This window comes from Lacerta agilis, chromosome 5 (genome assembly GCF_009819535.1).
Source record: "Lacerta agilis isolate rLacAgi1 chromosome 5, rLacAgi1.pri, whole genome shotgun sequence".
NCBI classification, from domain to species: Eukaryota; Metazoa; Chordata; class Lepidosauria; order Squamata; family Lacertidae; genus Lacerta; species Lacerta agilis.
In genome coordinates, this window is record NC_046316.1 from 75,240,014 (window position 1) to 75,267,700 (window position 27,687).

The 27,687-nt window shown below is 46.3% G+C and overlaps 1 protein-coding gene across 1 annotated transcript; it reads left to right on the plus strand.

The window, feature by feature from the left end:
* The first annotated feature begins 824 nt into the window (after positions 1–824).
* TIPARP (TCDD inducible poly(ADP-ribose) polymerase) lies at positions 825–26,854 on the plus strand. Its single transcript, XM_033150496.1, has 5 exons — positions 825–1,747; positions 21,318–21,486; positions 22,345–22,526; positions 24,646–24,915; positions 26,282–26,854. The coding sequence occupies exons 1-5, from the start codon at positions 840–842 to the stop codon at positions 26,727–26,729; spliced, it is 1,977 nt and encodes a 658-aa protein (XP_033006387.1). The 5' UTR covers positions 825–839; the 3' UTR covers positions 26,730–26,854.
* Positions 26,855–27,687: the final 833 nt, after the last annotated feature.

Consider the following 27,687-nt stretch of genomic DNA (forward strand, 5'->3'; position numbering starts at 1 on the left):
GCTGCAAGGACAGTTTCGCATTCTCACATGCTCTTCTTACTCATTCGGCTGCAGACGGAATCTGGTCAACTTCCAGTGACTTGGGTGCCGGGAAGGGGAGAGATCACCCTGCGTTTACATGAGGGAGAGTTTTTGTGTATGTATCTGTGGACACGGGGTTTGGGAAGTCAGTTGGCATAAGTTTGTGTGTGTGTGTGTGTGTGTGTGTGTGATAGGAACCAATCCCTAGAGACAGAGGTCCCTTTGCCCCTGCCCCAGTAAAATATTTGAGGCAGCCAGTCCCCCACCCAAAAAAAAACTAGATGAGCATTGCTATTCAAGTGGTGTTCATGTGTTGCATCTTGTGATCAATTATGAGGGGCAGAGCTTACCCAGGGACCCCCCCTCCCAATATTTTATTCCAAGTTGGCACTCGGGGGGGTGTCTGTGTGTGTGGATAGATAGATATAGAGAAGACTGTCTGCATGGGTCTTTAGGAGACAGAAAGGAGCAGCAAGACCTGCACCTGTGTGAATAGGAAGAAGCCACAGCCGGGTGCCAATAAATGAGAAAAGGTAGATTCCCACCCTGTTCCAAGGATGTATGTATGTGAGGGAGGGCGAAACAAATGTTTGTGTTTTTAGATAACAGTGTTTAGTTTGCTTCAGTCTTCGTATTTGCTAAGGACTGCTCACATGCTGTAAACGGGTGTGTTGCGTTTTTTTGGGTGTGTGTGGGAGATGTGATTTTTGTGTCAGCCCTGAGCCCCACCAGAAGGGAGAGGTTAACCCCTTTCTTTCTTTCTTTCCCTCCCACCCTTCTTCTGCCCTAGGCGCCTGCGGAAGGAGACCCTCAAAGCTATGGAAACCGAACCCTGCGCAGTTCAGCCGGCCTGCTGCCAGGAGGTGCCGGACACCACTCCTTCAGAGGCCTTTGCTCCGCAGGCGAGGATCTCCGGAAAGATCTCGCCGGTCAGGCCTTGCTTCAAGAAGAAGCAAGTGCAGAAGCTGCTGGACCCAGGGACGCTGAGGGCTCTGCGGCCCATCATCACCACCTTGCTGGGGTCTGGTGCCCTGGATGCGATCCTCCTGCGCAGAGGACAGAACGGCAACCGTAGCAATTTGTGCGAACCTGTCGCGAAGAAGGTGTTGGGGATCGCGGCTCCCTGTGCTCAGCCGGACAGCAGCATGGCTGTGCTGGTGGCAGGGACTTCGGACGTTCAAGGACAAATATCAGACGGGTCTCCTGACCAGGAGGCCCAGCCTGGGGAGCAGGGTTTCCCCTCCGTTACCTCTCCTGCAAGTGAGCCATTCCAGGACCACTCCTTGCATGCTGCCTCCAGCGATGCTGCTGCCTTTCTTTCCTGCCCTGACAAGATACTTGAAGGTTATCCTGGGGTGCTCCAGGACAACAACAACAACAGCAACAGCTTCATGGTCCAGTGCCGCTTGAACCCGGCGGAGAAGTTTGGAGCTGGGCTTTTCCAGGACAAAAGCGAGGAGGCATCCCTCGACCTTGTGTTTGAACTCTTGAACCAGCTGCAATATCACACTCACCAGAAGGACGGGGTGGACATCTGCGTGGATTTTCTACAGGGGGTCTGCCTCCTCGGCAGCGATTGCCCCAGGCACCACACGGTCTTGCCCTACCACTGGCAGGTCAGGAGGACAGCCACACAGGTGTGGCAGAGTGTGACCACTGACTCTCAGGAGCAAATGGAAAGGCTCTACTGCAACCCGGACAACGACAAAGTCAAAATGAGATACCGGTGAGTGATAAGATGCCCTTCTTGTCTTAAACTGTCATTGTGTTAAACGTAAAGGAATCTTAGCCAAGTCTGGGGAACCCTTTTCTCAAAAGTGCATTCTTGCATATAGCCTCTATTACCTTGAATTGTTGACCTACTAAAATTCCTTTGTCTGACTAAATTAGTAGCTTTTTAGGTGGCACACCCTTAATCTCTTCAAAGGTATCCATGTAATCTCAGGTGATCTGATAACTGAACAGCCCAATTTTAACAGGCTTTCATTTAAAACAGGCCTGTGGCCATCTACGTTTTGGGACCTCCAACTCTCAGCAGCCCTACCCAGCATGAACAAAATTCAAGAATGCTTGGAGTTGTAGGCCAAACAGCATAGTTGGAGGGTTTTCATTGTGTCCAGCACCCAGCATTCATGTACCTTAATGGAAACTGCCCAGCTAGATTTGAGAGGGTGCTTCTAAACCACAGCATGTGGATGCACATCTGATGAAGGGTTATTGGCCCTTGCTTGAACTGTAAGAAGGCTGAGTAGACAGTAGGACAGGGTCAGCAACCTTTTTCAGTAGAAGAACAAGTAAGTGGTGTGTTTTTTCTGTGTTACGATCTTGCTAAAACTTAGGGGCAGTAGAAGTTTGCTTTTGATGCGTGTAAACAGCCATGGTGTTTGGGCTTTCATCTTGGGCATGAACTAATCCAGAGTAACTACAGTCCTTTGGTATCCACACTTGCCACAAGAGAAGTGTACTAAACGTAAGGCACTGGAAGAGTAGTCCACAGGGGAGGGGGAGAATCCACACATTGCTCTTGAGTGAATCCTGTCCCGTATGAACAAAAGGGAGAGCCCACTGGAACGGCCGAGTGGCCCATCCCAATCCCAGTATCCTGCTTTCACAATGGCCAAACAGATGTGTATGGTAAGCCCCAAAGCAGAAGCTGAACCCAACAGCACTCTTTGCCTTTGATACCTGGAAACTTAGTTGAGATAGAACCTATTCACCATCACTAGTAACCACTGAGAGTTATTACTCATGAATTTCTCTAATCCTAATTCAAATTAGCTTTTAAGGCAGTCTTCTTGGGAGCAAATTCCATAGTTAATATGCTGTGTAAAAAGAAAAAAATATTTTGTCAACTGTGCATCTTCCAACATCCAGCTTCATTGGGTGTTCCTGACTTCTAGCGTTAGGAGGAAAAACTCAACCAGGCTGATTAAAGAGAGCTGGCCCATGTACATGTTTTTAAAGGAGTAGTGCACCCGTTTCCTTGATTCCAAAGGATATATTGCTATTTTCAAACCCAGCCAAGTTGGTGATTGACACATACAGCTCCATGTAAATGAAGTACATCCTTGAGGAGAGCCAAGTGGGTGGAGGTTGCACCATATTTTCAAGGTTGTCCCATAACATCTGTAAAGCGTGCTCAACCACCTCGATCCACAGCCAAGCCACCAACCCAAAAGATGTGTGTTTGAAAAACACCACCACCCCCAGGAGCACTCACTCCACCATTTGGGGCTGGCTGGCACGGTTGTGTTTTGGAAACAGAATAATAAACATTGCTTGGCTTTCTTCCCTTTTTTGTGCCACTTGCTGCTGCACACAGGATGGAAGAAAATGTCAACGGAGCAGTTGTTCCTTTTATCTTGCACAGCCGAAATAAATGTGGAATGTCCTCTTTTTAGCCAGCCTGCAAAGGCTGCCAGTGGAAGCCCCTGGAAGCTAAACTTTTGTTTATGCCTTCTCTTTCTCCCTCTCCTGCTGCCTTTCTGTCAAGGTGGCATTGCTGCATCTCTTCGATTACTACACATGTCTGGGCTCTTGCAAAGGAACACAGTGTTCCGGATTCAGTCTGTGTACCTGCATCCTTCCAAAGGAACTGTGCCAATTAGGGTGTTCTGGCACTTTTGAAATATGAACCAATTCCTTGTCACGCAAAGTAGTTGCAACTAGAGCAAATGGGTGGGAGGTTGGGGGGGGGGGTAAGGCAGGTTCTACAAGCATTCAGCCCTAGCCCTGGGCTCCTTGCCATTCAAAGTAGCTCCACTGCCGTGACTCAAGAGTGGACGCCCTGGTATCCTTTGTGACATCACAAGGGCTCCTGGGGCATCCTGTTCGGATTTCCTCATTGGCATCTGTAAAGAAACTACTGTTGCCCCAAGCAACTGGCTGAGTTGCTTGTGCTGTCAGGCTGGTCCTTCAGGCGCTGCCTGCAAATTCCAGACTCTGGCATGTGCGGCTGAACTGAGGGAGCAAGGGAACTCCTACAGGACTTGTGCTAACAAGGGAGGCAGGCAGCAGTGGGTTTTAGGTTGCAACCAGTGCAGAGTTTAGAGTTGGGAGGTGAGGTGAGGGGGAAGGCCTGTCTAATAGCAGGAACAGCTGGGTGGTTGGACAGTTGCCTGAGGATGTTGTGGAATTTCTCAATCTGGCATCAAGGAGAAGCTGGATGAACTTCTGTTGGGGATGGCTTGGGACTGAGGAATCCATAATGTACATGTTGTAAATAATGAGCCTGATAATCTCTCTGTCTCTCTTAAGACTGTGCAGTACTAAACCTGAGTAAGAGGTTCAAGTAGCTTATTTGTTTGTGTGCCAAAAGCATTCTTCTTAATGCTTCAGAGCTGTTTGTGTTTCATTGTGGTTATCCAGAGTTTGGAACTTTTGCTTTGAAATCTGGGAGGAGGAGGAGGAGGAGTAGATCTAAAAACCTGCATTCCGTTTTGTCACAACCTAGATAAAACGCTGCTCTTTCTTGCAAGTCGGCATCTGGTGATAATATTCCCTAGTCCCGTATCTGAACACAAGGGCTCGTTCTGCAGCAAAGTGGAGTCACTTTGGATTTATTACTTTTCCAAGTTGTGTAAATCATTGTTTCTGCTATTGCTGAAATTGTAGCCAGAACATTGCTTCAACAGTTGCAGTTTCCCTGTGTGGAAAGACCTTCCATGTAAAGATCACCATGAAAGCTACAGGCAGTGCCCAACATTAGTCATATTTGGAATGGACTCATTGAAATCAGTGAAGTTCATTGATTGCAGCCTCTCATCCATCCATCCATTCATTCATTCATAGACACCCACAAAGATCTGCCTCCAAAGAAAGATCTTGTACCTGTGATGTTTTGTATTCACAAGTTGCAAGTCGGCATCAAGGCCAGGTACTGTAGAAACACCCACATGATTTTACACTTAACTGTGGCAATGTCCTAATTAGTTTCTTTCCAGCCCAACATTTATCATCATTTACAGGGAAGACAAAATGTCACAGAAGTTCCCTTTTAAGAAGATTTCATCATACCAATGAATATTGCACTCAACAAATTTTCTTCTCAATTTCCTATGTGTAGGATGGCAAAGGTGCCATCTTACACTAGGACTTCGGTGACTGTTTCTGCTGCTATGCTTTCTTTCAGTAAAAATCCCATTTCCTACATACACCTTGCATTTGTAGTATTTGTTGCTGTAAGGGATTTTTTTAAACATAATTCAGACTTGGTGTTCAAAACTGCCTTTAACAGGCATAGGCAAACTCAGCCCTCCAGATGTTTTGGGACTACAACTCCCATCATCCCTGACCACTGGTCCTGTTAGCTAAGGATGATGGGAGTTGTAGTCCCAAAACACCTGGAGGGCCGAGTTTGCCTATGCCTGGCCTTTAACCTCTTTTACAGGTGTTGTATGGTTTCCTGGGGTGAGGCAAGAGAACTTCAGCTCCTGAGGCGATTCTTTGGTATCTAGATCAAGGGTTGGGAACTTTTGTTTATTTTTATATTGAAGTTGTATACCCACAGATCCCAGGGTGGCTCACAACATAAAACTACAACACAAACAACTTTTGGCCTTTGGCTCCACCAGGCTTTCCTGTTTGGAGCAAGTCTTAGTCACCTGTCCTACACCTGGTGTCATGCAGGTAATGTGTGGGGAGCATGATCGAAGGGATGGGCAGCAAGATTTGGCTTTAAAAGGATGCTAACTAATGCAAGCCTGACCCAAGTGAGGCCTGTTATGCACAACGGCTCACTAGTCATTAAAGCAAAACCTGAAAAGGAGAGAACTATCAGCACTTAGGGGGGGGGGGGGAAACCAAATACTGTAATAAAAAAACCACACCCTGGGTGATGAATCAGAATGGTTTTCTGTTTCTCCAGAGGGTAGTAGGATGTGAACCAGTCTGTTCAAATGAAAAAAGGATGTAGGCTAAACATGAGGAGGAACAGTAGAGCAGACACCGCTTTGGTTTGAGGTTGTTTAAGCAAAGCCTGGATGGGCCACCTGTTTGCAGATGTTGTTTCAGAATGCCCTGCTTTAGCAGAGGCTTAGGCTGGGCTACTTCTGAGATCCTTTGCGAACTCTGGATGTTTGATCAATCCAGGCAGCCCGGCTACTTCTGACTTAAAATGACTTGGGAATCTTGTAACTTTCAGAGGCCCCTGCAAGTCTTTGGCCCTGTGGTCAATGCAACTTGTCTTTCCCCTCTCCTCCTCAGATGCTGTGTCTCCTGGCAACTAGGTGCAGATAGTGGCCTGTTGCACCTGGCCACCTTGAGCGCCTGAGTTTGTTTTGCCAGAGCCTCCTGGTTCACATGGTTACCACCCCTGTTGGGCTAAAGCTATTAATCTCTCTTGGTCAGCCTAGCTTTGGAAGCTGAGCAATAAAGCTTGCATGCAACAAGGAAATGTCTGTTTCAGCAGTTCCAGGAGAGGACAGGCTGCAGCCGGTCTCAGATAGTAACCAGCAGGGGGGTAGGGGGGTTCTTTTCTCTTTTTTTATCCCTTCCTTTGTTTTGAATACAGCTTACATGGCACAGTGACCCATCATTATGCTCTGTGTCCATAATATTGTCATTGTTTTGTGCTGCTAAGTAAGTTCGTAGGTCCTGAGCCATTGGCTCCCCTGGGGACTAAAGTACTTCTCTGTGGCTCGCAAATGGCTTCTTTTTCAATCAGTATCGCCCCTTGATTGTTCTAAAATGTGCATGTATTTATAGAGTGTTTGTGCCCTGCCCTTCAGCCAAAAAGGGCTCCTTTGAATGGCTTATGTACAGTCAGTTAAAAAAAAACGGGAGAGTCCCTGCCTGCTGGTTTACAATCTGGAAAACATGACACAAAAGGTAAAAGGGACAGGAAGGGAAGCGGGGGGGGGGGGGAGCAAACCCAGGCACTAGTTCTTAAATAGTAGTTCCTACAATGACCAATGGGACCTGGGTTAAACCACAGAGCCTAGGGCTTGCCGATCAGAAGGTTTCATTCCCCGCGAAGGGGTGAGCTCCCGTTGTTCGGTCCCTGCTCCTGCCCACCTAGCAGTTTGAAAGCACCTCAAAGTGCAAGTAGATAAATAGGTACCACTCCAGTGGGAAGCTCTGGTTCGCCAGAAGCGGCTTAGTCATGCTGGCCACATGACCCGGAAGTTGTACGCCGGCTCCCTCGGCCGGTAAAGTGAGATGAACACCGCAACCCCAGAGTTGTCCACGACTCGACCTAATGGTCAGGGGTCCCTTTACCTTTACAATGACCAACTGGCATAGAAACAGTTTAGGATAGATTGTGTGATACCTGCGCCCCCTCCCCCTTAATTTCAGGATTCCATTCATGTTGTTTTTTTTTGCTGTCTACCATGGGGTAAAGATGGAATACTGCCATATGAGCTTGCTGTGATGGAATGCAGGCATGTGTGCCCCTATTGCTACTCAACACCTCGTTCATTTCCATGGGGCTCTTACAAAAGAAGTTCCTGTTTTGATAAATCGGTGTACTCTTATTATCTTGCTGCAGCATATTAAAACAGAAATGCCTTCCCTTCTGACATTCTTTCATTTGTATCTCTGTAGCTCATTGCCAACCCCCAGGGTAAAGAACCTTCAGGCTGTAATCCACTTACCTGGAAGTAAGACCCTGCAAACAAAGTGGGGCTTGCTTTTGTGTAAAACCCTTATACTGTAGTCTGCACTGTATTGGGGTTCTAAAACACCTGCCTTATTGAAGGACCTGAGGAAAATACCTAGGGTAGAGATCATTCTTCAAATGCAGATTGCCATTGTTCTATTTCTTTCTTATAAATTTAGTTTTCAGAAATTCAGAGTTAATTATTGGGGACCAACACTTGGCTCTAGGGATGTTTGGTCCCCATGCTCATCTCAAGACAAATAACAAACATGGAGCAGAATGAGATTTCACGAGTTGTTAGGACAGAAAGCACTTGCCTGCAGGTAGAAAGCTAGCACATAATGAACCACCATGTCCTTGCTGCACTAATTCTTGGTTTAACGGGACTTCTCATATTCTTATATATTTTTACAGGGGAACATTTTTTTAAAAATGCACCTGGAGTGATATAGTCCATTTTCTACAACCTTAAGATTTTTTCACCTGTAAGTCCACTTCCCTATGAAACACTTCTTGGTTTCGTTTTCCTGCATTGGAAGAAGTTCGAACAAGTTTTGTTTTATTCCACTCTGCCAGTAAGCTTTCCCAAACTGAATGCATTGCTGTTCTAGCAACATAAGGTGCATATAACTACTGTCGAGGTGATGAGTTTGAGGTGTCCTCAAAACTTCCATGAGAAGAAGTCTGTAATAATATTGCCCAATATTACTAAGTTCATGCACTATGAATCTTTCCCACCCCCTTGCTTCCAACACAGCTTACATTCTAAGTGGGAGAATTGCATTTTGCTTTCTTTAAAAGAAAAAAAGTGGTTCTTAAATCTGTAGCTTCTTGTTTTAAGTCTGCTGCATGTTTTTCTGCTCCAAAAACACTTCTTGGAGATGGGAGTTTGGCTTTGCTTTTGAAAGTTATAACTGAGTGATCTGAACAGCTGTTGAAATGGAGGAGAATAACCCCTTATGAATAAGAACAGATGAATTTTGTGACGTTTTCTCTATCCACTCAGCTGTGTACTTTTGCCAGGTGTGTGTGCATGTGCTTGTATGGAGGGGGGGGTGTAAGCAAAATACCTAAACAAGAAAGAGGTGAATGACTGCTGATTTCTGGTGTGCTGAGTTCCAGCGAATTCTTGGTATCCACACACCCCTTTCAAAGCCTGTATTTACATATGAAGCAAATCTATTGGCTTTTTATCTTGTGTAGATCTGGGGAAGCTGTGAAAATGTTTCAGGGGAAATTGTCAGCAGACTCCTGTTTACTCCTGTTACTATGCAGATAAGATTGAGGGGGGAAGCAGCTGCCACCTGGCTCCAGGTCTAGGTCATCCTGTTCCTTGTTCCGCTGTGCCATGCTCACAGGAAAGGAAACAGCACATAGGTAAACCCAGCAGCAGCAGCAGCCAGTCAGGCTTATTAACCCTTGATTAATAGTACTCCGAAGCAGTCTCTGCAGGGTTGGGTGGGTGATCCTGGAGAGAAGAACCAAGTGAGGCCTGGCCGAAAGGCTCGGCCTCTTTTCTTTGGCCTTAGCCCCATCCCCGGCTGGCTGTCCTTTGTCCTCCCTGGCCGAGGGCGGGTTGAAGGCCAACGTAAGTAGGTGGGAGGCACCCGTCCAGGTAAGCCCCCCCCCTGTGCCGCAAACCCTGCCCACCTGTGGGGAAGGGATGGCAGAAATTATGATAATTGCTCCCCCCCCAAAAAAAGTGGGGTGACAGGCAGTTTCCCCCCAGGTCTGTTTCTTTACACAAAAATCTACCCTGGTTGCTGCCGAACCATCATCGCCCCTTCCCACAAGTGCTTCTCATCCAGGGCAGGTGCCTCCTTGCTGCTGCTGCTGCTGCTGTTGTTTAAGCTTAGCTGTGTAGAAAAGTGCTTGTAAAATAAGCAAAAGGTAGGGAGGAACGTTTCTGTGCTCCTCAACCTTTTGCAAACCTTTGGCGGAGGTGTAAAATGCGAGTTTCTGCCCTCTCTCTTTCTGTGCAATCGGGGTGGTTTTCCATTGTGTTTATTTTAAAGCACCTAGGGCAGCCTTTCTCGACCTTGGGTCCCCAGATGTTTTTGGCCTACAGCTCCCATCATCCCTAGGTAGCAGGACCAGTGGTCAGGGGGGATGGGAGTTGTAGGCCAAAAACATCTGAGGACCCAAGGTTGAGAAAGGCTGACCTAGAGAATGTCATTGCAGTGAGTTCAGTGCAGAAGCAGGCGGTAGTTATGTTCAGATGCTTTTAAAAAACAAACAACAACCCATACTTTCCATTATTGCAAGACTGTGTCCTTGTGATAAATGGTTTCCTAGTGTTGTTGTTGTTGTTGTTTATTAAATTTGTATACTGCCCTATACCCGCAGGTCTCGGTACAGATGAACTTTAATTAAGGGTGAGAAAAATCAGGCAAGTATTTGCAAAGGTATTTGTGCTAACAGGGTTCTTGTCATCCTCTCTGCCCGGCTCCATTAGCCTTTGGGTGGAAAGGTCAAAGGCGTGGCATACGTTTGGACGAAGAATATACAGATTCTGTGCCAGTTGCATTGAGGTTTCTGGAACTTGAGAAGGTTAAGGGGGTGACTGTGGAGAGTGGGCAAGGAGGAGGAAACTGGAAGGGTGCTCTGTAAGGCAAGAGGAGTGCAGCCTTTTGATCCCCCAAAGAGCCAAGCCAGAGGTTTACACTGGCCATGGGTAAAAAGGAATGGCGCTTCTGCCTTTGCCAGAATGGCCAGCTGTGCAAGTGACTTACTCAGTAGTCTGTCACTACTCCTCTTTCCCCTTAGGCTCTGGCTGGGAGGGAAAAGCTAGGGCTATGAGCCAGTTATTTTGTATGGGGCGAGGGAGCATCCACACACACTTCTCCACCCTTGTGAGGACAGGATGTTTTCCTAGTAGGCTTCTTGTACCATGAAGCAGAGGAGCCTAAGTGCATGGAAGGAATGCGGTCCCTTAGCCCTGTTGCAGAATGCACACTCCAACCTCAAACCTGAACATAGGAAAGATTTTATTGAGAATAAGAAACCAAAGGGGAAAGATGGAACTGTACTTTTAAGACAGGGATGGCCCTCCAGATGTTTTTATGGGTCCAACCAACATCGCCTATAAGCCCCAACCAGCGTTGGGGTTGCAGTTCAACCATGTATGGAGTGCAGCCCACTGGCTACCCCTGTTTTAGGAAGCTGAGCGTATGTTGAAAGATCTAGCTAACCTATGCAAGAATCATTGTGAGAGTCCACTACCCACCCAGGCTGGGTAGGATCAGCCTGCTCAGGTTGTAGACTCAGCACGTAGCATTTGTCAACGGTCAAAGGTAAGGGACACAGCAATAAAGGCAGCACTGTTCTGTATTTATGGTATTTGCAGCCAGGTGGCTTTGACTGACAGGTTGGGTGCCTGGCATAGCTCAAGGGCTTGGCTGTGCATATGGGAAAGATAACCTAGGACACGGTTTGAGAAGTTAAGAGATAAGCGACCAGCATGTTGATTAACACAGAAGTTGCCCATCTTTGGCAATAGACATAATCTTAAAGGAGGCCTTCGGACGGTTTGTGCGAAAGTAGTGGGAGGCTGTGGAATGGGGAAAGGCTGGATAATTTGTATGTCTTAAACGCGATCCCCAAGCAGGATAAATCCATGTCACCTGCAAGAGTTGGGAGCCTAGGGAAGGCTTCTCTTGTCTTCCGTATGAGGTTCTATAGCAGATCCTGCATCACACAAAAAGTGCATCCTTGCTGATATGGTGATATGATGATGTCTGTGAAGCTCGGGCAGAATTCTGTATCAAGATGCACATGAAGATCAACGTAGCAGTCTAAATCTGGGCATGAGCTGGTAATGTGAGGAACCAGCTCCATCTTTATTCCTGTCATTATGAATTCCTTGGGCAGATAAATAGTTTGTATATATTTGTATATATTTCTTTCAGCTTGACTAACCAGCCTGTTGGATAATGATTAGAATAAAACATTTTATTATTGGATTGGAGGCTACTTGAAAAGTGACTTTATATTATAAAGGTAAAGGGACCCCTGACCGTTAGGTCCAGTTGTGGACGACTCTGGGGTTGTGGCGCTCATCTTGCTTTACTGGCTGAAGGAGCTGGTGTTTGTCCGCAGACAGCTTCCGGGTCATGTGGCCAGCATGACTAAGCCGTGTCTGGCAAACCAGAGCAGCGCACAGAAACACTGTTTACCTTCCCATCGGAGCAGTACCTATTTATCTACTTGCACTTGACGTGCTTTCGAACTGCTAGGTGGGCAGGAGCTGGGACCGAGCAATGGGAGCTCACCCCGTCATTGGGATTTGAACCGCCGACCTTCTGATCGGCAAGCCCTAGGCTCTGTGGTTTAGCCACATAGAGAGGCTATAAAACCAACGTTGTCAGTATTTGCCAGATTTGGATTTGAGCACATGAAATGCATCAACACCGTCCTGTTCCTTTTGTGTTTCTGATTTTGGGAATCCTTAAAGTTCGGGAATTTCTTTTAAAAAGATACTCACTTTTTAGGCACTTTTCATTTTAAGAACACAAGTTGGGTTTGGGAAGCCAAAAACTTTGGGAAACTCTGCCTTTTCAGTACCCTGTGATCAGGACTGTGCACTGTGGCTTAAATAAAATCTTATGCCAAGAAAAGATGGATTCTGCGTCCTATATAAATAATGTACATTTCCACAAATGGAACGCCTTCTGCTTTTGCTCAAAGGCAGCAAGCAATTCTGTGATCTTTGAGCAGAAACAAGGTCTTGGCCATTTGAAACCTTCCTGAGCTCTCCCCTGGATATGAAGCCATTGTCAGGTACTGCCCAGTCCCTCAAGTTTACCTGTGCAAATGCATACACCATGAAGACTAAAAATGCGCATTAAAAAAGATAAAATTAGAGTGCTGTGCCCAGTATTATATTCTGTTTTTTTTCTGTGGCTTTGTGTAAACTATCAGAAAGCATGCTACTCTGCCCAATGAAGCATTCTTTTCTGAAAATCGCTGCATGTCCATGAAAACCAACTTCCTTTCAGTTAGGCCCAACTCTCTTGCTTTTTGGAATGATGAATATTGACAACAACCTATTATAGCAGAGAAGAGTTTTGACTTTGCTGTTATGCAGGGAACTCCGTTTTGTGCACTCTGGTTGCAAAACCTAGTTTTCCACTGGCCCACTCCTGCTGGAGTGGGAACTTGTATAGAAATTCCCTTCACCGGCTCATTATTTTGACAGATAACGTTGGCAACAAAGCATGCATGCAGACAGGCGCTAGCACTCTGCCCAGTGTTTGCCAGTGCCCTGGAAGCTAAAACTAACTCTAGTAGCCCATTCTTCCTCCTCTCAGATCCCGTTCTTCCTCTGTTCTTCCTCCTCTCAGATCCCGTGTTGCGGGAGAGGCTCACAGCCAGGAGTTGCACTGGAGGTGGGGACTTCTTTGGCTTGTATTTTTGCCGCATATATAAATAGTTACTGTTGCTAGGTGAAAAGGGGAACAAAGGGCTTTGTGAACCAGTTTCCAAGAGTGATTAAGCAAAACTTCACACTATGTGTTGTGTGGGGGGTGTTTCCCCCCTCCTTCCCTCGGAACTGCAGTCTGTTTACTCCAGCCACACACCAATTGACCAATGCTGATGAATCAATGCACAGTCACCAGAGTAAGGGAACAGTTGTTGGACTGTAGCTGATGAGGCATGATGCCCCTTTGTCCCACGTCAGGAGCGTTCTGACCTGGAGACTGCAGTTAAACATTCTGTGCGCCCAAGACGTCCATGTGACTGTGTCCTGACCAGATTAGGAGTCATCTTGGTCACATTCACACCACATTTTAAGCACTATGATGCCACTTCCGACAGCCATGGCCTCCCCGCAAATGAATTCTGGGAGCTGTAGGGACTCCCTGTTCACCTAACAGTGATACAGTTCTTATTTCCCAGGGAAATCTGGGAGAGATAGCTCGGCTAAGCGGAATGGGAGTCTCCAGACAACTCTCGGCACCCATTGCAAACTGCAGCTCCCAGAATCCTTTGGGAGAAGCCGTTGCTGTTTAAAGTGGAACCATAGTGCTTTAAAGGTATGCACCTTGCTTAATGGGAGGTTCTGTATATGGAAAGCCAGATGGATCCAGTCTTGTTGCAGACAGTGTGTGGTGGTCAAAGCCCAGGTCACAAAATACGGCTGAATAAATGAATGGCGTAAGCAGACATACATGGCTAAAAGAACTCGGATGCCCCTCTATAAATCGGTTTATATTTTTATGACTCCTGTGGCATTGAGCTCTTACAATGCTGCCAAAAGAATTGCCTTTCCCCCCCTCCTTTCTGAAATCATTCTTCCCTCTCAGAAGCTGCTGGTTGTTTCTCCATTAATTTTGATGTTGGCTGGCGAGCATTTTTCATTTTTAACTGGCGATGAGTGCAAACTCTACATGCCACAATTTCTCTGGGGGGAAAGGGATTGGTTGTTAAGGCGTTCTAGGAATTGTAGCTCTGTGAGGCGAGGAGGTGGTCTCCCTAACGACTTACCAGCACCATTAAGAAACTCCAGCTCCCAGGATTCTTTGTGGAGAAGCCATGACTGTTTAAAGTAGTATCGCAGTGCTTTGAATGTATAGTGCAGATGGGGCCTTTGTTGACTTCCAGCCCCTTGAGTTTGGGCTACTTGCTAGCAGAAGGGAATCACCTACCAGCTGGAGGAGTCACAGCGAAGGCATCTCTCACCTGCCAACTTCATTTCACAGCCCAGGTGAAACCAAGTGGGTGTTCTTGGTTGATCTTGGAGATCGTAGTGAGGCACGAGGAAGGAAGCAGCTTCCTTAAAGTATGCTAGGTAGGGCTTCAGAAGCCAAAGCTGCTTATTTCAATTGTGGCTACTCCTGGATGAGTTGTTTTCTCGCTTCCCAGAACTTGCAGCCGAATTGAATACTTTCTGCTACGACACACTATGGCAGGGAGAACATTTCCCTCCCCAGCCAACCTTGTTTCCAAGTGGATTGAACCCCTCTTCTCTCCTGTTTTGCTTTTACTTTCCAGTTGGGAAGAAACAGGTTCTCCTGAGCACTAATGTGCCTGCTGACTAGCATGTACTGACACAACGCTTTTTCCTGACTTTGTTGTTGTTTAGTTGTTTAGTCGTGTCCGACTCTTCGGGACCCCGTGGACCAGAGCACAACAGGCACTCCTGACTTTTAGTGTTTTTCATTTTTCGCTTGTTCCTCGGCTTCTCTTCCCCACCCAAGCAAACATCCATAGTGCCAGCGGAAGCTCATTCCAAAACGTTGGTGCAGCTTCGGCTATTTTAAAACAGCAAACGTGCTGGTAATATTTGTACCACAAATCTTGGTCCCCCTTCTGGTTCAAGTCAGGTACAGATATGTCATGGGATGGGGGCCAAGAGGTGTGTCTTCTTAGCGCCGTGCCAGAGTTATTTACATGTGCCTAAAATTAGATGAGCATAAAACATGTGGCAACCTCTTGTGGAGGTTTTTTAAGTGAGTGGGTGAACTTCAGTACAAAATACGAGTAAGCAAAATTCTTTGCCTTTGCATAGAGGCCAACAGTTAATGTGAGATTTTCTTGGGTGTCATTTCCTTACCGCAGGAGCTGCTCTGACAAACCCATGGCTTTGTGACTCTTTCCAGACCCGATATTCACTGGGACACAGCACTGCTGTACTTCTGAAGCGTTTTAACACTTTCCGCCCCATAGCCCACTGCAGAACTTTGCACTTGTGGCGTTCAAGAGTTCTGACTAAAGCTATGCAAGCAAATGCTTAAGAACTGCAGTAGGAACTCAAAGTTCATCCTCTCAGCTAGTCAAGTTCATCCTGTCTACTAATCTCTTAGAAAGGCGTATGGAAACAACCTTCCTTCAGAAGTGCTTCCTTGTTAGGACAGGCACCCCCAAACTTGGCCCTCCAGCTGTTTTGGGACTACAATTCCCATCATCCCTGACCACTGGTCCTGTTAGCTAGGGATGATGGGAGTTGTAGTCCCAAAACAGCTGGAGGGGCCGAGTTTGGGGGTGCCTGTGTTAGGACATTTGAGGTGTATTCATGCAGCCCATGCCCGCAACATGCCTCTGTGTGCTTCCCTCTCCCCCTTACCACGAACTTGCCCTTGCTTCATATACATGAGTAAAACTCTCACGACCAGGAACCTTGGCAAACCAGCTTGCTCAGGATTCGCACAAAGCACCTCTTTGAGAGGGCATCACATCCTTGCGGTGTTACTGAGGATGGGGGGGAGGGATCCTTGCAGTCACAAAAGGAACTTCACGGGCAGAATGGCACCCCCATGGCAAGTCTTCTCCAGCTGATCTCAATTGTGCTGAAAGGTGAGCACACAATTTTAAATAAAGCTGACATCTACTCACGTGCAGTTAGGCTTCCTTGTTCATCCTCCTCTGTCTAAAACAAGTTCTTCCTTGCAAAAGAAAAAGTCTTAATCTTACATGTTTCTGCTCTCTTCTAAAATCCCTTGGCTATCTAGAAAGTACTTAATAAATTTTGCTACGGGCACACATACACAAAAAAACAACAACAGTCCAGGCTCCTAAAGGTTGGAATTTGTAGGTGAGTTTCCAAAGAGGCTGTTGCATTGGCTGTAATATTAAGAGATGATAAACCTGGACTCAAACCCCCTGGGGATCCGAAGCATAAATTGCAAGAGTACAATATAAACCGGAGTTGTTCCCTTGGAATGTGCAAGCAAATCAATATTTATCAAGTCTCACTAATGCACTTGTCAGATTAAATTCTCAAATATCCCGTTGAACATGCAGTGGGCTTATAAAATATGTAGACTTCGGCTATTTCTCCATCTCAACCGGCTGCCAACAAATGAGACAATAACATCCCAGTATGCTTTCTGTTTTAATATTCCGAACAGCTTTATTGAGGTTGTGAGCGCTTCATATCGAAGCAAGCATAGGAATAACTTTATTAAATCAGAAATATAATACTGTAAGAGAGGCCTGGTGGAATAGGCTCCTCCTGGTGATTTTCAATAATATAATACTAACTTATTTATGAATTGGGTGGAGGTATCTCTGTAGGGTCACTAGGGGATTTATTAATCTTTGGCCCCCCACCTTTCTTCGAAGGACCTTCTATCATGACCCTTTTATCCATCCAACAACCCTGTAAGGTAGGTCAGCTTGCTGCCCTATCTCTTCAGACTATGTCTGGAACCTTTGGGGAATATTGATCTCCCATACCTGTGCTTATTGAATAAAATCATGCAGGCTTGTAAATAGCCACATATCCGGCTGCCTACGATTAAGGGAGACCCTCAGGCAGAGAGGGTGGCATTACTAATGTGTTTTCATTGTGACACTCAAATGTTAGCCTTGTTCAGTTTAAAACCTAGGAGCACTTGTGAGTGCAAGAAAACTCCCGAGCAATTTTGCAGCACATTTGATGGGCACAGGTGTGCACGATTTTGTTTTTTTTGGGGGGGGGGTGTTACAGATGTGAGGTGGTGGGTGGGGGAAGAACTTGATGCCAGTTTATACTTGGAGAATTCCATGTGGTGTAATCCTTAAGACGTTGGTCTAGATCCCCACTTAGCCATGCAGGTTACCGGGTGACCTTTGGCCAATTACAGCCTTCTAGCCTAACCTACATTGCAGGTTGTTTTTTTAGCTGAGATGGAAAGATAAAATGAACAAGAAAGAACCATCTGTGCACTCTCTGGAGGAAGGATAGGATCAAAACGTAATCAAATAGCAGCGTGCAGGGCAAGCTGTCTACATAACACCAGTGTGCTTGTTGCTTTTTAAACTCTCGGTAGCATTGTGTAAAAAAATCGGTTTGTTGAGTAGCTAGCACGAACCCTGTACCTATCTACATTTTGTAGGCACAGAATTAATGATACTTAAACCTCTTGCACGGCGCTTTGTTTATCAGAGCTGAGCAGAAATGCATGTTGCTGAAATAAGTAGGGGCTCCCAGATCTGTCCAGTGTTGACTGCTTCTAGCCACAAAGCTTTGCAACCGGTGCTTTTAAAAGAAGACATGGCACTTTCCATTTCCCTAGCATGGGAAACGGGGTGCTCCCATAGGGCTAATACTCGGCAAGCCTAAACAGAGCAAAGGTTTTCTGTAAAGCTAAAATAAGGCTTGGAATTAGCCTGAAAATGGATAATGGGACCCTCACTTCTTAAAGGCCTTGTTTGTTTGCAAATTCCCAAAGGTGATTTCAACATGTTTTGTATCCGGGGGGGGGGGGGGGGGTGCTCTTTGAAACTCTATCTGCATCTGTGTAAACAGACACCTGCAAAACTGCACTTGCTTACGTATATTTTTTGCCGAAAGCTTTTCTATAACATGGACCTGGGTGCAGAATGTTAAAGGTGAAAGGGGTCTGTTGCTGTTGGTTCCGTGTTTGTAGCTTACTTCCTATCGCCAGTGTTCTACGTGCCTTGGAAAATTTTTGCTTGACTTTCCATAGTCTCAGTGCACTGATAACCAGTCAGATGACATTCGTTCCGCAACCTGAATTTGGCCTGATTTGGCTTGCGTTTCTCGACACTCGAGACTAAATAAAAATGTCAGGAATGCTGTTTTCGCCTAAGCTATGCTGAAACGTGTTCCAAAACTTAACTACCAAGTAAGAACATAAAAGCACCTGTTGGATCAGGCCCATCTACTCCAGCATCTTGTTTTTCTCACTGGGGAACCAAATGCCGCTGAAAAACACACAAGCAGGACCTGAGCATCTTAGCACTCTTCCCCATTTACATTTGCAGACATCTGCAATAGCTTTCTGCTCACCTGTGATTCCTAGCGACAAGGTCTTCAGAGACATCCTGCCTTAGACACTGGCGGTTGTAGAAGAAAGCAACTGTGGCTGATAGCCATGGATAGCTGTTTGTCTAATACTTTTAAAGCCAAGTTGGTGGCCATCACTACCTCTTATAGGAGCAACTTCCATAGTTAATTTTTATTTTTATTAAGGGTTTTCCATAGTTAACTATGTGCTATGTGAAGAGATGCACTTCTTTTCCCATTCCTTGAATCTTCCAAAATTCAGCTTCATTGAATGAATGTTCATTCATTCATTCATTCATTCATTTAAATTTATGTACCGCCCTATACCCTGGGTTCTCAGGGTGGTTCACAGAATAAAAGCAAGATATAAAACCACAAAATACCTAATAAAAATAAAAAAACAGCAACCCAATACCCTCTCCCCAAAAAAAAAACAAATTAAAAGGACATAGGATGTAAATCGGATCAACCAAATGCCTGGTTAAAGAGGAATGTTTTTGCCTGGCGCCTAAAGGTATATAAATGAAGGCACCCGGTGAAGTTCCCTGGGGAGAGCATTCCACAGACTTGGATTATTGTGAGAGATGTGCCTGTTCTTGTTGCACCATGAAGTCAAGAACTACATACTTAATAGAATCATAGAGTTGGAAGAGACCACAAGGGCCATCCAGTCCAACCCCCTGCCAAGCTGGAAACACCATCAAAGCATTCCTGACAGATGGGTGTCAAGCCTCCGCTTAAAGACCTCCAAAGAAGGAGACTCCACCACATTCCTTGGCAGCAAATTCCACTGCCCAACAGCTCTTACTGTCAGGAAGTTCTTCCTAATGTTTAGGTGGAATCTTCTTTCTTGTAGTTTGAATCCATTGCCCCGTGTCCGCTTCTCTGGACCCATTCCAGCATCTGTTTCTGGACTTCTCTCTGCCACTGCCTCCCCCTCAGCTGTAGGGCAGCTCTGAGTGCCCCCCCCGTGGTGTGGCTCCCAGTGTGCCCCCCCCAGCTACGCCTCTGACCCATTCAAAAATCCTACAAATCGCACCCCCAATGTTGCGTGCTTATAGGGAATGCAGCTGGGGAAGTTGTCTTGCCAAATCCACCGCAGCTTAAATCTTGTAACTGGGGGAGAAATCAATAGCTGTTGCTTATCTTTCCATTTTATCTTTTCACCTCCCTTCTTCCTGCACAGGTGACTGAAAGAGAAGCTTTAGCAGGTGACTTGGCAACAGGTGCGCGGCACCTAATCGAGCTTGCACTTCCCCATTTGCAAAACGTTTCCTTGATAGCAGAGCTAAGTTGCCGCAAAGAAGTAAAGTCCACCAGTAATTACGGATTACACATTAACATGCGGTGATCTGGAGCACGATGATCTCTGCCTGCCTCTGTGTGTGTGGAGTTCTCTCTTATTAAATATCAATGGCACAAATGGATCCGTTTTAACTTTAGGAGAAGCAGCTTCTTTGCTGGTTTTTATGCACCTGATGACGTAGGCTGTTGAATAGAGAGGTTTGTGCCACAGACAGCTAGCATGTTACTTACTCAGAGGTGCCAGATCACTTACTCCTCCTCGCATATTGTAAACACTCCCCCCCCCCCAATACAGCAGCCTATCTCTCTTCTTCCAAAAGCAAACAATATTGGCTTTCTTCTCTGTCAGCAATTGAACACTTTTTTTCTTAATAGAGCTCCCCGCTGGGTTATTGCAGAAGAAGGGCAGCAAGGAATGTGGCACTCTGCCCTGTTTATCCTTTACAAACCACCTGCTTTTTTTGGAGAAAACGTGTAGCAGTTCAGGGGAGATGGCAATCTCATTTACTGCTGTTTCTGGTTTTTTTTTTTTGAGGGGTGGGTATTGTTTTTATTGTTAAACTTGGTGGTGCTTTTCTTCAGTTGCGTGTGCAAGTCCGATGTCTTGCACCGGACGGCAAGCGTATGATCATGAATTTGGGGGAGTTGCGTTGGCTGCTGCCCTCATCTAGAGAACAGCACCAGTGCAGTGCAAGGAATCTAGCATGCTTCCTTTGCCCCCCGTTTCTGTTGCGCAGCAGACCACGTGCCCTGTTCAACTTTGGCAGCAGGGAAGAAGTACTAAATGGTGGCATCGTGAATGAATTGGAGCATTTGACTCACAAGGGGTTTTTAGGGGTGGGGAGTACACCTGGTTCCTGTCTGATTAGCATTTTGCATCCAGCTGATAACCGTAAGTAGGTGTGTAGCCTCTCAGCAAAAATTATGCATGATTGCAGAGTGAGGGGGAGGAAGGTGTTGTCCTGGCACTGATGCAAGGAAAAATCCATCTTACCCAGGAATGTTCTCCCTGATGTGGGGCAAGGACATGCAAATCCTACAAAGCCTGCATCCTGTTTTGTATTCATTCTTCTGGCTTGTATTCCTTGCTCCTAATAGTTTGCTGCTTTTGTATTTTATGTGTCTCTCTCCCTGTACAAAGCCCCAGTCAGTTCTGGGGGCCAAATGAAAGGTTATGCAATTGACATGCATGCTCTTAAAATGTAAATAACTGCTGCTATGGTGTGCAGGGAGGTGTTTGACCCCATTCCCACACACACACACACACACCGTGGTCCCAGATTTGAAACAGCCGCCCTCCCGAAAAAGCAGCAGCTGCTGGAGGGAGGGTGATTATTTGCAACGGTGCTGTGGAATGAAAGGATGGAGCCCAGTTGCTTTGGTCCTGATCTTCCGCAAGTCACTTTTAAAAAGTGGGTGATTAATTTATTAATAAATAGCTTACATACCCCCGGCTTTTTGGATCGTTCACCTCTTCCTCCTATTACATCCTGAGAGGTTGCTTTTGCGGAACTGTGGGTCGCATTTGGTTTCCCCTCCATCTGTGGAAGGAAGAATTGGCAAAGCTTTGCAACTGCTGAAACATCGTAACTTCCAGTCGCTTCTTGAATGGATAGGGGGAACTGAATTGTTCTCCTTTTCTCTTCTCCCTCCCCACAGGGGCCATGAGTTTTTAGTCGACTTGAATGGTTTGGCGCTCTATGACACGACCGAATTTGACCAGCTGAGGAGGCTGTCTACGCCTGCATGTGCAAGTTCCAACTCCAACTACTACACCATCTGGAAGTATTTCTGCAGGGATCATTTTGGCTGGAGAGAATATTCTGAGGTATTTCCCCACCATCGCCCTTAAGTTTCGGGAATAATGTTGGGGGGTATGGATGTGGAAAGCCTTGGTTCATGATGCCCCCCCCCCACTGCGTGGTCTTGGTTATAAATCACCGTTGACTAGCCTAACCTGCTTTGCAAGATGCTCAAGGATAAATGAGAAGGCTGTGCGTAAATTGGTAGCTTTTTCTGTATCCAGAAACATAGCTACGCGTGCAAAGTTTTGCAAGCTCAGTGGGACTCCCCAAATCTGCTTAGCCCCCAAAACTGCTCTTGGGTTTCTCCAGACTTTCCGGAGCAGATCTGACAGCAGGGCACAGGTGAGTGAGGAAGAGGAGGGGAAGTATCCATTGCCCACTTTAGGGTTAGTCAGTGTTATTGACTCCAGATGTTGCTAGACACTCAACTCGCACCAGTCCCAACCAGTATAGCCCAATGGTCAGGGATGATGGGAGTAGCAATCTAGCAACAGTCAGATCTTGGGGAGTGCTGGGTCGACAGGAAAACTCTTGACATGTTCGCAGAAAGAAGACCTTGCACAGCTGCTCACCGGTGGCCCTTCAAGGAACACCCAATTGATGCTTAACACCCTTAACTTTCACGAGAGAGGTTTAAATACGCATGTGTCCTCTCCCGCCTTCCAGAACCTGAAGACTGGGAAGGCCATTCATTCAATCGGCTTCTGCTCAGTTATTGCAACTTTCATTTCAGTGTGGCGGAAAGGGCGGGGGGAGGTTGCCAACCGTTGCCAACTTCAGGATAATGCATATAGCAGTGCCTGGCTATATGTGTATGTATATTTTCACCAGTGGTATGGATTATTAAATTTTTACTTGGGTTTTTTTTTTAAACAAAACAGCCTGTCGTGCGATTGATAGAAGAAGCCAACTACCGAGGGCTGGCAGAGGTCCGGTTTGTTACGTGGCACAACCGTTACGTCCTGAACATTAAAGATGGCTTCCAGCAGAATTCATGCATTCGAAGAGAAATCAAGAAGAGACCTTTCTTCCGCTCCTGTGTGATCCTCATGCCATACTTGCAGTAAGTGATGGGAATCCCTTTCGGCAGTGACCGTTGTTGTGGGGCAAATGGACGTGGGTGAACCCCCCACAACCCCCTTCCTTTCGTTGGAATGCCCATGTTTCTTTATTGAGAGCTCTTGACTTACCCAGATGTTGATGGATGGCGGCCTTCTGATTTTATGGGTGGGCTTAGCTGCATAGGATCATGCTTTAGATGCACCTAACCCCATCTGTTACACATGCCCTCAAAGGCTCTCTCTGACTTCGTAGGTGTCCTTGCAATCAGTTGTTCTGGATTCCGTTAAGGGAATGCTGAACACCTGCATTTCAGTTGCAGTTCTGATTTATCCAACTTCTGTGTAAGTCCTCTGTGCTTACCATACTCTCTCCTGGGTCCCCCGGCTGTATTAAGGGAATTCTGTTCTGATATTCCTTGCATTATTTCCACGGCACTGTATAGGAGATGGTCAATAAGGGGAGCAGCTCTGCAAATTTTGCATTAGTGGGCAATAAATGCAGTTTCTGCGTGAACCAATCACTATGACAGGTCATCGGGCCTTTTATGATTGGATAATAATTCTCAGGAGCTGGTGCATGACCCTGCTGAGGCTCCTGTCCTTTTCGAAATCTGCTTGTTGATGTTCTGTGGGTCAGAGGAACGGCATTGGGTGGGGTTTTGCCTTCGCCCCACATTATAGAGGCTTAGGAGCTCTGTTGGTGGTGGGCTGGGCGAACCTCCTTTAGTATGGCGAACCTCCTTTAGTATGGGTAGCTGCTGCTTCAAAATTAGTTAACGGAGGAGCAGCTATGTCAATCTGTTCATAGGAATCACAAGGTCTTGTAGCACCTTTAAGGACCAGGTGTTATTGCAGCTTGTTGGAATATAACCCTTCATCATATGCATCCCTTGGGTTCTGTCCCACAAGACTTTTAGGTCACAAGTGTTGCGTGTGGTTTGAAACCACCAGAAATTCAGCAGGGATAAAACTGATCTAGGGTGCTTCCCGCAGCTGGAAGTAGAATGGCAACTTGGTTTCTAGGCTTCTAACTATTCTGTAGTGGGCATTGCCCCTTCCCCAAATGTTGGAAGGAGAGGTAGTTTTTTTCTTTTTTCACTGGGCCATTATGCGTTTGAGGGAGAATTAAATACAGTACGCCCTTTCCCTTCACTGTACTTCTGGTTGTCCTCTGCGGTTTAGGGAAAACAGAACGGAAGGAAATGCTATAAAGGCGCAGAGTTGAAGAGCTCCATTGTTAAGTGCCCAGTACAGTAGCAGCTTTAATGAAGTCCATTGCTGCTGTTAGCCAACTGTACCCCGGATTTGAACACCTGGTGTTCAGGTTTTAAATACACGGCAGTGTGTTCCATGGTCTATGCTCGTGGGACCTTCTTGACGGCAGCTTAATGTTCCGGGAACTGTGTCTCCTTTGGGTGGCACTCTCCCTCGTAGGAGGGGTGGGATTCCTCACCTGGGACTGGCTTGAACAGATGCAGGAGCGATCACTAGGACAGCTCATACGCATCGGAAAACATGCTGCGTTTCTGCAGCACAGCGTCGCAAGCCCAGTGAAAAATCCCACGGCGGCTCCATCTCCGTGGATCCCCAGCAATATTATCGTACGGGTTGCTGCTATTTATCCCGATGGTCGGTCCTTTTGCCCCTAGCTTTCTAAATTAAAAACTTAGGCTTGAAGGTATAATGGTATATCATGCGATTGTTCCCAAGTATGACCCGCAACCTAGATAACCACGATGTTCCTCCTCCAATCTCGGAGGCAGTGTGCTTCTGAATATCCATCAGCTGGAAACCATAGGAGGGGAGAGTGCTGTTGCACTCAGGTCCTGCTTTATTTATTTTATTTTTGTTCGTTGAATTTATATCTCTCCCTATACGTGCAAGTCTCCCGTGGGCACCTGGTTGGCCACTGTGAGAGCAGGATGCTGGACTAAATGGGTCATTGGGTCGACCCAGGAGGGTGGTTCGTATAGCGAACAGTTGCCCTGCTCCAAACAAAAGAAATCTTGTTTCCAAATACTTCTAAAAGTACTTACTCAGATTACTATGTTGTTTGTTTGTTTGTTTGTTTGTTTGTTTGTTGTATTATTGATCCAATATCCCAATTTCTCTCCACGCCAGGACTCTCGGTGGCAGCCCCACAGTACCCGTGGCACCGACAGCCGACTCACAAGTCTTATCCCCGACTGCCGTTACCTCTCCAAACTTCTACCCTGAAACGTGGGTCAGCATGGATCCAGCTCAGGACTTCGTCCAAGTGCCTGTGTCAAAGGAAGACAAAAGCTACAGAACCATTTACAACCTCTTTCATAAGACTGTGCCAGAGACCAAATACAAAATTTTGAAAATACTGCGAGTTCAGAACCAGTTTTTGTGGGAGAAGTATAAGAGGTGAGCCAACGCACATAATAACAATTCTCCTCCTCCTCATTAATTGGGGAGAAAACCTCCCCGCTTTCGTTGGGGGAGGATCGTTGAGTTGGAAGGGGGTCCTCAAACGGCGTCTGGTCCAACCAGCTACATATTGCAGGAAATTCCAGTACTGCAACGTCCCTGTAAAATGAATTGGCCCAGTTGTGAAGTGCAGTTTTATTGTTAATACAAAGTGTAGGGGGGTCCGCAGATCCATTTCGTTAAAAATGAGTAGCTGTTTTAGCAAGTTGTGTACCCAGTCGAAAACACCTGAGTTGTGGGAGCGTGTTTGATTCTGGCTCTCATGGTTAGGAATGCTAGCAAAAGCCCAGAAATTCATCTGAAGCACCAAATGTTCTACCATTTTTTGGTTGGTTGGTTGGGGTTTTTTTTGTTTAGTTTTTTTTTATAAAGGAGAAGTCATTTTGTTGAACCTGGCAGCTTAGGACTTTGAGAAGTAATTGTTCCTTTTGGAGAAGTCTTAAAATTGAGCAGTTTGAGTTAAAGTTTGCTGGCCTCTTTCTAAATTTGCTAAACCGGGGACGCATTTTGCTGCAAGGGACACTGAAGCAAAACTATGTGGTGGGGGGGGGGCGGCCCATTTTCCAGACTAGGTGGAGAGTTTACCTGTGCATCAGAAAACCAGAAATCCTTGTTGCTGTAGCTGTGGGAGAATCAAAGGCCTGAATGCTCTTCCATGTAAAATACTGCTTGCTGAAAGATAAATAGCACAACAAGGAAGGGGAATGTGCATGTGTTCATGTTCTGGGCTAGCCTTTTCCCTAACTTGACTAGTATAGTATGTGTAAGAAGGCACTCACGTGTGTTTTAAAGGTGTGTTATTGTTTCAATGCAGTGATACTTTCAGGTATTCCAGTCCCCAGCTGTCAGTCTGACATGTCCCAGAAGCTTGGCAATAAAATCATTATGCTGGACTTCGTTCTTTTTAGCTCTCTACTTCCAGTCTGAGTTAATATCCTCAGAGCTTTGCTTAAGCTCCCCTTAAGAAGAGCAGAGAAAGGCAAGAGTTAGGTAGACAGGAGTCTCTCGGGGCCAGAATTGTTGCACCCTGTGATTTAGGTCCATACACTCGGTATCGACAACACAACCTTCAGGCATTAAACCCACACACAGAGCGCAAAGGAGGGTGTGCTTATAGAATCATAGAGTTGGAAGAGACCACAAGGGCCATCCAGTCCAACCCCCTGCCAAGCAGGAAACACCATCAAAGCTTGTTTTGTTCCAGATCGATTTGTGCATGGAGATTTTTGTGTGAATATTTTTATTTTTTTACCGCGTGCCTGTTGGAACTCACTGGTTCGTTTTATGTTTCCACCGCTTCTAGGAAAAAGGAGTACATGTCTAAAAAGATGACAGGACTGGACAGGATTATGAACGAAAGACATTTGTTCCACGGCACCTCTCAGGATGTGGTTGACGGAATCTGCAAGCATAATTTTGACCCCCGGGTCTGTGGGAAGCATGCCACCATGTTTGGGCAAGGCAGCTACTTCGCCCGGAAGGCGAGCTACTCCCACAACTTCTCCAAGCGCTCTCCCAAAGGGATCCACTATATGTTCCTGGCTAAAGTACTGACAGGGAGGTACACGGTGGGCAACCACACCATGCGGAGACCTCCACCCGTGAACCCCAGCAGCATCACCAGCGACCTGTACGACTCCTGCGTGGACAACTACTTCGAGCCTCAGATCTTTGTCATTTTCAACGACGACCAGAGCTATCCCTATTTCGTAATCCAGTATGAAGAAGTTAGTAACGTCGTCGTGATCTGAGAACAAAATGGGGGGGGGGGGTTGGAAAAAAAGAGAGAATTGCTTCATGTTGATTTGTTGTTGTTGTAACAACCTTTTTTTAACCTGATATTTGTAGAATTGGATCCCTTTTGCTGCGGGGGGGGGGGGGGGAAGAAACCATTGCGGAATTCTGAAATAAAGATGCTAAGGGGCTAGGGAGGGGGGGGGACAGAAAAAAAGACATTTTTAAAACTCCTGAAAAAAGACCAATTGTGCACTTGCTATATTCTGTGCAAACTGTAAATACTTTTCCATTGTTTATAGTCGAGGGGAGAAAAAGAAAAACCTGTGCCTTTTGTTATAAACACTATTTATGTTAGTAAACTTAATGTTTTAAAAAAAGAACCTTAACGCGTGCGTCTTAAATGCTTATTTGTAGTCTGGCTTGCGTGGTTAAGCTTTGGCGCCATTCTCAGGCTGCCAACGTTTGCTCCTGCATCTCGATCTGCAGATACTTGGCTCCATGTTGCAGAATGTTCTGCCTGCTGATTTGTGCAAATCAAGCTGCTGGTTCAAGGCACAGGGGCAGCCTAGACTAGCTTTCCTTCTTCCTGGGCCGCTGACATTCCATGCAAGCCCAAAGAGCAGATTTTGCAGCTTAAACAAACCGCACAGAGGAGTTTTCTTGGTTCAGATGCTGCTGCAAAACAGGATCTCCTAGCAATCCAAGTTCAGGTGTCAATGTTAAACCTCCTGCTTATAAAGCATTGCTGCTTCTGTCTTCTGCCGCCTCCTAGCACAAAGATTTCTCAAACTTGAATTTAGGTTTGGCTGCAAGTGTTGTGACCACAGCAGTGATTTCCCATACAAGTCTCTGCAGGTAGCATCTGGGAAACCCATCTCCCCCTAGAGCAAGGGTGGGGAAGCTCTTTGCCTGCAAGGCCACTCCCCCCCCCAAAAAAAAACCATGCCTCCGCCCCGAGCGATGTCAGCTGAT